Here is a 13,631-nt window from a genome sequence, read left to right on the forward strand (position 1 = left end):
TGAATGGTGAGGAAAGTTAATCAGTGACAAATGAAAACTGAATATTTTGAAAATATGCTCAAGAATAAAATATATGAGCTATTCTGTTATAATTAGTAAAATATAATGCTAATGAAAGAGTGTCACAGGTTCATATATGAAACTAAACTCATAATAATTGTATCAATAATTGGAATAAGAAAATATCTTTGTCTAAGTACTTAGAGCTTTTTAATAAAAATTATTGGACTAATTTTTTAAAACGTCTGAATTTATAAACTTAATCTAATTTGATTTTATAAAATTTGCACAATTTACACAGAAAATTTATTTTTGGTTTTAATATAACACAAATTATATAATCACTCATTTACCATGTTTGAATTATTTCAAATTTCAAATTAGTTTGGTCTGTGGACTAAAGAAGGGTATATGTGTGTTTTTTTTTGTTTTTTTTTTTTGTTTTAGGGTATATGTATGTTTCATAAGAATTCATTCTTTGGAAAAACAAGCACCACATGTACTCACCATCAAATTGGTATTAAGTGATCAACACTTAAGTTCACATATGGTAATAACGTTCATCCTGTATCAGGTGATGGCGAGGGAGGAGGGGATGGGTATATACACACCTAATGGGTGTGGTGTGCACTGTCTGGGGGATGGACACGCTTCAAACTTTGACTCAGGTGGGGCAAAGGCAATATATGTAACCTAAACATTTGAACCCCCATATTATGCTGAAATAAAAAAAATTAAAAAAATCATTCATTATGAAATGTCTATCAAGTGCCCTCGTCTGGTGTCCTGTAGTGTCAGATTCTGAGAGATGGCAGACAATAAGACAATCATGCCGAGGCAGGAGGATCATTTGAGCTCAGGAGTTCGAGACCAGGCTGAGCAAGAGCGAGACCCTGTCTGTACTAAAAATAGAAAGAAATTAGCTGGACAACTAAAAATATATAGAAAAAATCAGCCGGGCATGGTGGCACATGCCTGTAGTCCCAACTACTCGGGAGGCTGAGGCAGGAGGATCGCTTGAGCCCAGGAGTTTGAGGTTGCTGTGAGCTAGGCTGCCGCCATGCGCTCTAACCCAGGCAACAGAATGAGACTCTGTCTCAAAAAAAAAAAAAAAAAAAAGACAATCATGCCTCTACCCATATATTTGTGTTTCTGAGTATTAAAACATGTAGAGAAATAAAGAAAGAATTATTTGTGGTTATGTGATGTCTAAAAACATATGGACTTAGTTTCAATAAAGTGGGGTAGCACTGTTGATACAGTGAATAAAAGAATCCCAAGCACAAATTTACACATCATGGCAGAGACTTGCTGGCAAGGAGACAGGGGTAGATATGGACAGAGAGATATCCAGATGGTTAGTATGGTCCTTTGTGAGCTTGAGCAAATCTTTTCTTTTGTTAGGCCTTCAATTTCTTATTTTTGAAGTGAACAATAGGACCAGATCTTTAAAGGTCTATTACCCTTTTGGTATTAGATATTAGATGACTATAATAGAGTTTCAGTTCTCAGTCTGGATTCCATAGCCAGTGTGGCCAGTGTGCCAGAGATTGGATCTCAGTTTAGACATACAGATATTATAAGAGCTAGGACTAAAACTGGGTCTTCAGGCTGGTAATTATTCCTTTGTACAAGACCAATCAAGTAGTCTTTTTATTCAAGAGTCTACTACCAAGTTTCTTACCACCTTAACCTCAATAGATTAATCTTGATATAGAAGCAAGGTAAATTGAAACATAATAATGGAAACAGAACTGCACAATAGATACTCCTCAATAACTCGAAAGGTCAAAATTGACTCTATTCAGATGATGTTTCTCCCTGTGGATTTGAGGGCACAACATAAGGGGTAGAGTTCTGGTCTAGACTGTATCTCCTGAGTCAATATTTTCAAGTTCTGAAGGAAGAAGAAGTAAGTGTATAGGCTGGGAGACTGGAAATGAGAGAGAGTAGTGGTAACAGGTTAGGAGACAGCAGGAGCTTGGGACAAGAAGCCTAACAGGGCAATGAGAGGCTGGCGGGGAGAAACTAGCTCTTACTGGCTTGGGTAGGAAAAGTCGGTAACTCCATCATACACATGTGGATATGAAAATAAGTCCTATTGCTTTTCCACTTCTCTGAGGAATGTAGCTGGCATGGGATGCCTGGCCAGCCATGAGTTTAAAATGCAACTGGCTTGAAACTTTCAGTCCCCGGAGGATAAAGCAGTAAACCCAAGCATCTGGGAGAGAAATCAAACCAGCTCGTGCTGACTGTGTAATCAGTTCTTTAATCTTAAGGCAAAAGAATAGGAAATAAGGAAGAAACCAACACATGGGCTCAGACGATGGGCCTTGAGGATATTCCAGACCTGAAGAGCAGAATTACAGCCACCGTGTTGCCTTCAGTGACCCACTCCTCCAAAATGCCAAGGTTGATCACTTGTAGTAACCAAAGGATCAGCAAATACTTTTATTAAACCATGGAATCATAGGAAATCCGACAAAAATGAATAGAAAATGCTCTATGTTTCCTATATGTGTGCCCTTAATTAAATTCCCGTAATCTCCTTGACATGACATTTGTAAGAGTATCTAGAAGTCTGCCTGCCACATTCCTAAGCTCTTGGTGAGTGTTGCTTTCTCTTCTTCCCCTTGTTTCTTTCTTAATACCTTATTTTTGCTGTGGACATCTAGATGTCCTCTTCGTATTGAAAGGGAAGAAGCCTTGGAAGAATCCAGAGTTTTATTCAAGAGAGTCATTCTAAAATAAATTAAATATTTTTGTTTATTCCTTAGCATATTTGTCTAAATGAGAGCAGATAGGGGAGATGGATATATTATCTGTTTGATTCTCCAAATAGTTTATTGCCATAATTATTTAAATTAAAGTCTTTTTATTTGTTCATAAGAGACATAAAATGTGAGCCTTCATATATATTTCGAGTACTTGAAAAGAAAAATAAACAAAATCTCACCATGACAGATTCTAAATTCAAAGAAAATGACAGTTTCTGTCTTCATAATTGAGAATATTCAAAGAAGCAAGATGCTTATGCACATATTTTGAAATTATCACCTGAAGCAGTAACTATTAAGCTGTCTTGTCAAGTGCTGCTTGGCTTGCATTTTTAGTAATATTTTTGGTACCCTGGACTTTGTACAGACAAGAGTGTGAATTGCTTGGCTTATAATCTTGGAAGATGCTGCTATTCTGTCTGCTTTTACTTGCTAACAGGATCCTCCTGGAATATCTGATGCAGAAATAGGTCTTCTACGAGTGATTCAAGTAAAAAAAATTAAAATCCATTTGTGTTTTGTATTGGAAAACCATCACAAAGGCCAACAAATATTTGAAACAGAACTAAGTCAGCATTTTGGTTTCCTTCTTTTAAAGAAGAGCTTTTTGATGTTATTTTCCCTTTTGCTAATTCAAATAATATGCACTTAATTAATCTTGTTATAGTAAATGGATAATTTTTACCATTTTCATTTGGTTAGTTGAGGTAGTCTTTTGCATCAAATATTAATCATGACATTTAAGTGTCATTTATAATAAAGAGATTGATATGCTAAATCACTTGGGGAAGAAAACATTAAATAGTTTAATGACAGAATGAAGATATAGACAGCTGGTTTAGAAAATCAGGGACTAACTAGAGTTTACATACATTTTGAGAGAGGACAAAAACAAGATTAATGTAAAGAACTAAGGCTTTTCATAACACTATAATGTGAAGGTTGTTAGGCAAGATAAAATCTTGATGTCTCTCTCTTGTGAATTTAAGGAGCTCAGCAATTGTATCTCATTAGCACTTTTTACTTATGTCTGGGATGGCAGCTCGACTTTTGAGAGGGGCTACCCTAGGTTTATAATTTATTTGCATTTCTTATGCCTCCACATTTATCACATCTTTGGTAGTTGAACAGCATCAATAAATAATGCTGTATTTAATTTCATGTCTAAAGAAATGAGTTTCTGCAAAGTCTTTTACGTATAGCACTCAACGTCTGGAATCACACATTCTGGATTTATTGAAAATCGGTATGGTTTCATTGTTCTGTGTATTTTAGGGGCATTGTAAAGATTTAAAACTAAATTTATATATATGTGGCTTTTGTACACATAGATTCTATACAGGTTTAAGAAATTTCTTAAGTTATAATGACATCTTTATGAAGGTTAAAAATTTGGTTTTATACTGTTGAGGGAGTGGTTGTGGTACATTGAGATTCTCAAAACTGGAGAATTTTGCTAGAAAAGAGATGTCTCCTCTTTGAGTAAATAATATTCCAGAACCTATTTAAACCATACTTAATATTTTTTTTACGTGCTGTATATCTTCAGAATTCTTAAGGTCATTATGCATAAAATAATGTATTAGTAAGAAAGAATTATTCCAGGGATATAACAGGAAATCAGTTAGTATTCAAAATGACAAGGTTATCCATATTACTGAACTATAATTTTTATCTCTATTTTATATTTATCTCTATGTTTGTATCTGTGAATAAATCTATAAATAAGTATTTAGTTATCCAACTTATGAAAGCATCCTGAAGATGGTTTCAATGAAATAAAGATCTATTATTAATTTTAGATTAATGGATTTTCTTTCAAATTTACATTGATGTGTTATTTGTAACATGAAAGAATTAAATAAATGAGCTTGTTTTCATATTTACATGTTTCTCCCTTCTTTTCCACATTTACTCTTCTCATTTTCTTTTTTTAAGCTGTAGTTTCTTTCTTCTCAAACTTTATCTATCCTATTTGTTTATATACTGATCTTTCTTCCAAATATACCTACTGTCCTTTCTCTGCTCCTTCTTGTTAAGCTCATCCCCATTTAATTTTCTTTTATTTTCACTCCAAAATACATGCTTTTTTTCTGGGGCATATTCATATATGTTTATCTTGAGTCATATTGGAGATAATGAATAATAAGTTCTTAATTTTCTTAATTGAAAATATGTGATTCTCTTCTACCAATACTTTATATCAAGCCCCTTTTCTCAATGTTATATATTGATGCTACAGCTATTTCAGAATCTGAATTAGTTTTCTTTAATAAGTTTTTGCTATGTTCCCTGGATATTTTCTATTTTTTGAATTTTTTAATTTTTCTGTTTTATTTTGTACAGTGGGAAGAGATTGGTGAAGTTGATGAAAATTATGCCCCTATCCACACATACCAAGTATGCAAAGTTATGGAGCAGAATCAGAATAACTGGCTTTTGACCAGTTGGATCTCCAACGAAGGTGCTTCCAGAATCTTCATAGAACTCAAATTTACTCTGCGGGACTGCAACAGCCTTCCTGGAGGACTGGGGACCTGTAAGGAAACTTTTAATATGTATTACTTTGAGTCAGATGATGAGAATGGGAGAAACATCAAGGAAAACCAATACATCAAAATTGATACCATTGCTGCTGATGAGAGCTTTACAGAACTTGATCTTGGTGACCGTGTCATGAAACTAAATACGGAGGTCAGAGATGTAGGACCTCTAAGCAAAAAGGGATTTTATCTTGCTTTTCAAGATGTCGGTGCTTGCATTGCTCTGGTTTCTGTGCGTGTGTACTATAAAAAATGCCCTTCTGTGGTACGACACTTGGCTGTTTTTCCTGACACCATCACTGGAGCTGATTCTTCCCAGTTGCTCGAAGTGTCAGGCTCCTGTGTGAACCATTCTGTGACAGACGAACCTCCCAAAATGCACTGCAGCGCTGAAGGGGAGTGGCTGGTGCCCATCGGGAAATGCATGTGCAAGGCAGGATATGAAGAGAAAAATGGCACCTGTCAAGGTAAGAGTTTGCCTGCGGATCTGCAGGGGCTGTCTGCTTCGGTTGGATCATGTATATGTATTTTCTCCAGTGATTATGAGCAAATGACCTTTTACTTTGCTAATTTATGGAGATTATTTCTCTCAGGTTTGATTTCTCTCTTTTCAGAATTTTAAAATTTCTGGCAACCATGAAAGATTTAATGTAATATTTTATCGGATATACATAATTAATGCTCAGAGAGTGTCTGATTTGCAGTGTAATATTTCATATTCATTTTGCTTCCAGAAGTTTTATTTTTGAACGACCCAAGCAAAGGGATTAATAACTTTCATTGTAAGATTATTGTCTGCTACTGCTATTTTCTATCCATGAAGTTGTTTTCCACTCATTACTTCCTGTATAAAATGTGAAACAAAATTTTAGATGAGAATTGTTTTGGCATGCTTTTAACTGCCTTTTAAAATCGCTTCAGAAATAAGTTCAGCCATATGAACTTCACAGCAAAACATTTGTAAACTGACAGGATTAGTTTACTGAGTTGTTTACATATGGTTGCAATTACATGCTTGTTTTTTAAAATTTACAGATCAATTTTAAATGCATAATAAGTAGTGCCCCACAAAAATAACTGTTTGGAGATAAAGCCAATACAAAAGGCCGTTTCAAAGCAATTTGCAATTGGAGATTTTTTCTGTTTAAATTTTTCTTTTAAATTGAAACTTGATCATGCATGCTTTTCTCTTCATTTGAAAATGCCCCTTTTTTTCCCCACAGTGGTGAATTGGGCTTTTAAACTTGGATATTTATCAATATCTTTCAGAAACAGGATAGTACTTTATATCAATGTAAAGAACAACTTATGAGAAGGAAAACAAACGTTTCCTCTTTAAAAAAGTTATTTGCCATCATGAACCTGAACTTGTTTTCACCATGATGTGCGTGTATTAAATAGGTAATGGGAGTGAATGAATATTAAATGAGGAGAAAACCAAATGCTGATCAGTCCCTGAGCCCCACCTGGTAGCTTCAAGTGCATTTTCTTTCTCAGTCCATTATATTATGTGAATCAAACTTACTTTTCTGTTCAGGCTTGACTTTAGACTGATTATTGATGCAGGGAAACAAAACTGGGGAAATTACCTATAAATTATAATGACTTTTGTTAATTCTTTCCAAAAACACATTGCATTTCGCTTAAACTTTTTCATTCAGTATCAGCTCCTATGTTATATCCTTACATAACATGTACGATTAATTCTATGGTTGTTTTTCCATGTAATCTACAATGCCGTACACCTGATTTTATACTTGTTTATACACACACACACAGACACACAAACATATTTATACGTGTACACACACATGCATAGCTGAACGTTTTGTTAAATTGAAATTATGTTTCTGAAATGCTTATAAGATTTTTGGAGAAGTAAGTCATAGTTTGTTCAGGATTGGTATTAAAGGAAAGTTCTAAATAACATTATCTTAACTTTTACTTTTGAGTAGTCTTACTGGTTTCAGATGAGGTTTTATGTAATTGAAGGATCAGAAGCAGGGGTTAAAAACAATCTATTGAACCACATTGCAGTCTAAAATATTCTAAATATTCTAAATCTTAATTATTTCTAAAACTTTGTTTATTAGTATTGTAAAGTCACATGATCCGTTTGTTTACATAATTTTAGAGAATATGTGGTTGCTTTATTTCAGACCACAATGATCTTTGCCTCCATTCCTATTGACAGAGGGTATAAGAGGCCTCTGCACTTTTTAGGAGATAAATTTTGATTCTGCTGGTACTTACCATGAAAATATCTTGGGGAGGTGGTGTTCTGGCAGAATGTTTCTTAAAGCATTTAACACACATCTCTTCTTTCTCTCCTCACACTCTTGTCATAATAACTGAGGAGTAGAGGCCTGAGAGACGGTGGGATGGACTTGGAGAGATTGCACTGTTAAAAACTCTGCTGACTGGATTCCGTCTTAATTCATGTATTTATTACCCTACCCTGGTAGCAGGAGCAAAAGCTGCAGGGGTCATACAGTTTGTTGAATACACAACAGTGGTTCCCAGCTGTTGTGGTACCAGGGACTGGTTTCATGGAAAACAGTTTTTCCACAGACGGGGGATGGGGTGTGTAGGCAGAGCTCAGGCGGTGATTCCAGAGTGTGGGGAGCCACTGTGAATACAGATGAAGCTTCCCTAGCTCCCCCCGCCTCTCACCTCCTGCTGTGCCACTTGGCTTCTAAGTTTTGTGGAAGACAATTTTTCCACAGGGGTGGGTGGTGTGGGTGTGGGGGTTGGGGGTGATGCGCACCTGGGTTCCTAACAGGCCATGGAGCAGTGCCTGGCCACGGCCTGGGGGTTGGGGACCGCAAGACTAGAGAGTGTTCTACACAGTGCAGCCTGTGTAAATAATGCCTTTTGGTGGGTTACCATGTACAAACAGTAAATAGTAGCACTCTTATTCTATAAATAACTTACTGAATGGATAAATAAATGTTGAAAGTTTGCTTTGGAGAATTAAAGTGTCACCAATATTGTTGAGGCATTCTGTCTATACATAATCTGTAAATGCAAATGTGTGTGTTGTGTGTGATACAAAATGCCACCATGGTTCTGACTCATTCTATGATCTTAATGCGCTATCCTCAAGCCTTCAAGTGGGGATCCTGATGTTTTGGAACTATCCTACCAACAGGCCAGAAATCTAGGAATTATCCTTGATGTCTCCTTCCTACTCACTACCCAGTTCCAATCCATCCTAAAGAGTTTATAGAAATTACCACACCACTATCTCTTAAAATCAGCTACTTCCATCTATTTTCTTTTTCCTCCTAGAAGCGAACCTTGTTGGAACTTTATTTTCAAATACACAATGAATATAACATTATATAGAGTTTCGATTTTTGAGCCGTGTGAACGTGTCACCTATACAAAAATGCAAATCTCATTTCACACACCCATGGCCCCCTGCCACCACACACACACACACACACACACACACACACACACACACACACGTGATTTATACATTTCAGTGGTTTCCTTTAAGAAAGATTTTTTGTAGTAGCTTAAGATGCTGCATGGTTTTATTTCTGTTATCCGTCCTGACTCATTTTAAACTGTGCTTCCTCCCCTTCCCTGTGCACTAGCCATGCTAGTTTTTTCCATTTCTCAAATGCAATTCACTCACTTTCACTACGTGAAATATTCTTCTACCTACTTTATGTCTGGTTAGCACATGCTAATACTTCAGATCTGTGCTCCAGTATCTCTTCTGCAGAAAAGCTATCCTTGACTGTTCAAGACAAGGTCAAGCCTCACTACTGTTTACTTATCTTTTCTTCACAGAGCCATTTAGAATTATTATTTTGCACCTATTTGTTGATTTATTATCTGACTAATGATTTTCCTACCCCCATGAGACTGTATACTTCTTGCTGCCAAGGGTGGTGTATGTTAATGTAAGGAATGAGAAAGAAATCAAAAGGCAAGAAAAAGGGAAAGTGAATTCAAGAGAGAGGAAAGCAAATATGCAAAGATGTAAAAGTATACTGTGTTTTTAAATACTGTATTTTGTCGATTTATTTTACCTTTGTATTTATCTGTAGAAAATCTCCTTGGTCTGAAAATTGACCAATGTATATCTTTTTTTTTTTTTGAGACAGAGTCTCACTGTGTTGCCCGGGCTAGAGTGCCATGGCGTCAGCCTAGCTCACAGCAACCTCAAACTCCTGGGCTCAAGCGATCCTCCTGCCTCAGCCTCCCGAGTAGCTGGGACTACAGGCAGGCGCCACCATGCCCGGCTAATTTTTTCTATATATTTTTAGTTGTCCAGTTATTTTCTTTCTAATTTTAGTAGAGACGGGGTCTTGCTCTCGCTCAGGCTGGTTTTGAACTCCTGAGCTCAAACAATCGGCCCGCCTCAATGTGTATCTTTTAAATTGATCCTTTCTTAGTCCTAAGACTCTCAGGCCAAATTCTCAAGTTCCAGGTATTAAGTAATATATGATTGGCACTTCATATATTAACTATTACAGAGGACATCTTAGTGAATTTTATAGAGTCCAAAACATCATATATTGAAATATATTTATAATATGCCTTTATTACATAATGACTTTAGTCGGTTTCTTCAATAAACAATGTTAAGATTTAATTAAGGAAATAATTATGTTAAGAAGCTAAAGTTTTAATATGTCCGTGGTAATGATTGATTTCCTAAGTCTGTGCTGGAAGGTGACCGGGTAGTCACTGTCAGATTATGCTCATGTGACCTGTCATATGTGTGGAGCATAGTGAAGTTAACCCAAGGCCTTTTAGAAAGTAAACCTTTAGGTTTCAGAATGCTAGGCAGCTCATTAACATGTGCTTTCAACAGAAGACAGCCATTCGGGAGTCCTGACCAAATTGGCAATTTGTTATCTGTCATCTTCATACAACTTCTTCTCATTTGAATTCCTTTAAGAGAAATAGACTATCTTACCCTTAATCTGGTTTTGACGAGGTAATAAAATAGTATGGTTTCTATTGTATTAACTTAAAATGCAGTGTGCATTTATTTTTGTAAGGCTTACTTACACACCTACATTTTCTATAATAAACTGCTTTAAGTGTACAAATTTATTTCCTCGAAATGTTTTTTATTTTCAGAAACAATGTCCCAAATCCATTTATCCAAGTATGTTTCCCTACTTGTTATTTATTATTATTTCTGATGAAATTCATGCTATTTTTTTCCCTTAAGAGTCATGTGAAATTTTCTTTTTGAGTACAAAATGGTTGGCAAAAACCCATTTTGGAAGTTTCTGCTTTTTATTGAAGTGAATGTGTTTGACAGAAATAATTGAGTTCACATGAATCAAATGTTGCCTGCTGAGTTCTCTTGTGATTATGTTGCTGACTTACTCAGATGCAAGGCGAGACCACTAATCTTCATCAGTTGCTAGTGGAATGAAGTAGTAATTTGAAATTAGCCCTAGATAATTATAGTTTCACTTATATCAAATGGAGGAAAGAGATTTAGATTGTGGGTCATTGCCAAAACCAGTCAGAGCGAAGAAGGTATATAGTGCATGCTAAAATACAGGATAAGGGGGGTTAGACGTCAAGGACTGTGGAGAAAAAGCACTTATTAATTGTCCAACTGGGAAATGATTGCACAGCAAGGAAAATGTAGTGAAAATACCCAAATCAAGAAAGAGCCTTGATTCAGAAAGAGTATAGACACAGCAGAGAGTACTATGTCGATCATTCATACTCCTGGTACATATTTATGATTAAAACAAAATTGGCTGGATATAGAGTATATTAGGCATTCATATAATTATGCATTGGAAAGCCTAGTTATTTTTAATTAGACGCCTTACCAAAGAGCATCAAGGAGTTGAACTTCTGATTCTATTTGGTGTGTTATTACATACAACAAAAGGAAAGTAATTTTAATCTCAAAGTTTGAACAAAGGATGGGGATTATAAAAGTCACAAAATATCAATGGTGTGTGTAGTGTGTACATAGGGGAATATGTGTTTATGTATGTGTGTGTTGTGTCCTGCTTCTGTGAGGAGCCACCAAACAATTAAGCAGTCAAGTCACATGAGGATAATAAAATAGATGGTCTTTGTTTTTTCATTATATTACTCTCTGGCATAGTTTTAGATTAATTCTAATAAGATTTTAAACCATACTTGGCATCTGGTTTTGGTTTTGTATTTTTTTTTCTAAATCAAAGTTTCTCAACACTGACATTATTGATATTTTGGGCCAAAGATTTTTGCTGTTGAGGGGAGGGGTGTTGTCCTGTTCATTGCAGGATATTTAGCAGCTTCCTTGGGCTTTACCCATTAGATACAGTAGGATGCCCCACTCACTATTTTGACAGTCAAAAATGTCTTCAGATATTGCCAAATATCACCTGGGGGCAAAAGCACTCCTCATAGAGAATCACTAATCCAAATATTCTCCCCAAATGAACGTACATGCCACTAAAGCGAAATGTGTTTATAGATATGTTTATGGACCTTTGCAAAGTGAGCGTTTTTTCTTTAAATTCTGCAGAATGAAAGAGATGTACATTTTGAAATTTGACTAATTTAACTTGAACATGGTGGGAAATATGCTTCTTGTGAGAGGCAGCATATTCTAGTAGTTTAAGCAAATCGATTCTGAGTCAGAATCCCTGGATTAAAATTCTACCTCTGCTATTTACCAGCTCTGTATCCCTGTGCAAGCTATTGAATCTCTCTGTTTCTTGCTTTCCTCATCTCTGACTACCTCCATAGCAATCTTGTGAAATATTATATAAAAACTACTTAGCACAGTACCTAGTACGTGATACTTACTTAAGGAAGGTTATCTATTTCTTATATCTCTCGGTAACAATAAAATGTATTTACAGGAACATGCGTCTTCTATTATAAAATAAAGGGTGGCTAAAGGTTAGAAAATTATCTAGTTTTCTCTAAATAGGTAGTATATCCTTGATTGATTTCGTTTATCAAAGTATAATTCTACATTTTTGTCCATTGGGTGAAAAAAGCTGTGTAAATATAAAGAACCTCCTTTATAAAGATTTTGCTAGAAACAAAAAATGAAAGATTTCGTATCTGGTTAGATATTAAAACTCATTCTTTAAGTTATTATTGTTTTAGGCACTATATCCAGCCTGTACAATTCCTGTATCCTAGGAATGCAAACATATATGTAGACAAACATGAATATATACTGAAAGCTACAGTTAAAATTTATGAGAATTTCTCATGGTGATGTGAGTACTTTAGGGTAGAGTGTGCTATTTTAGATAGGGCAATAAGAAAATGTTTTTCTGAAAAGGTGGTATTTAACATAGACACAGACAAAAAACCTGTGAAAAGTATGGAAATAGCATAGCAAGTAGAGGGAACTTCAAGTGTAAGTTCTATTTTAATACATTAATTTTATGTATGTCTGTTTTTTTCTAAGAGTATACTTTTTAAAAGGTGTTTGCATATTATTATCTTAGAAATAAAAGACCTGCTGATTCCTGAACATACCAGCTAAAAGAGACTGTTTTTAAAGATAGAGGATTACTAATAAATGTCTGTGGTCAAACACACACATATCAAACATGAAATAATCCAGTTTATTTATGAGTGTATTAGATAGTTATTTGTAAATTATTACACCCACTGAAAGTATGAAGAACCTTTTTTTTAAAAAAAAAGAACTTAATGTTTCATTGATTCAACAATGGTTTATAACTCTTGAATCTTCTGTTTTATGTGGATGGGAAAATGGGAGAACTTGAAATGAAAGAAAAAAAAGAGAAGAACCAAATACCCAGTAATCCCTTCTGGCCAAACTTTTAATCTTGGTTTGCACTCCTACTTTTTCACTTAGAAGGTATATTAGTGAAAGTTTTAAGGTTGTATGTAATTTTAGTTTAGAATAAATGTAATAGGTAAATACTGTACCCCGTGTTTACAGTAATAGTAATAACTACTTTGTAAAGTTCACTTTGGGTAAGTCACTAGGATGTTTTACGATTGATGATGACACATTCTATATTGTTACTGTGCAAATGAATTTGAGCATTAATGGACTTGAGTTCCATCAAGGTCATATGGATGGAGAATTAATGATTATATTTTATGTTTAAATGTCTCATACTTGTGTAAAACACCTTTGAATAATAAACATTTATTAAAATGAGATGCAGTGGATAAGCTCCTTTTATTATAATAAATTATTATACAAAGATAATTATCAGGAAAATATTTTAATGATAAAGATTTTACAAAGAGCTTTACATATCTTTTTGTTTGTTTGTTTGTTTTTGAGACAGAGTCTCATTCTGTTGCCTGGGCTAGAGTGCCATGG

The 13,631-nt window shown here is 35.0% G+C and overlaps 1 protein-coding gene across 1 annotated transcript in view; it reads left to right on the forward strand.

Moving 5' to 3' along the window:
- Positions 1-13,631, forward strand: part of LOC105818636 (ephrin type-A receptor 5) — a gene marked incomplete at its 3' end in the record, with an annotated part of 255,324 nt that overhangs the window by 79,148 nt on the left and 162,545 nt on the right. The window contains exon 3 of the mRNA XM_012654714.1: positions 5,124-5,787. Within this exon, the coding sequence (XP_012510168.1) occupies positions 5,124-5,787 (664 nt within the window). The remainder of the gene's footprint in view (positions 1-5,123; positions 5,788-13,631) is intronic.

This window comes from Propithecus coquereli, unplaced genomic scaffold (assembly GCF_000956105.1).
Source record: "Propithecus coquereli isolate 6110/MARCELLA unplaced genomic scaffold, Pcoq_1.0 Scaffold446, whole genome shotgun sequence".
NCBI classification, from domain to species: Eukaryota; Metazoa; Chordata; class Mammalia; order Primates; family Indriidae; genus Propithecus; species Propithecus coquereli.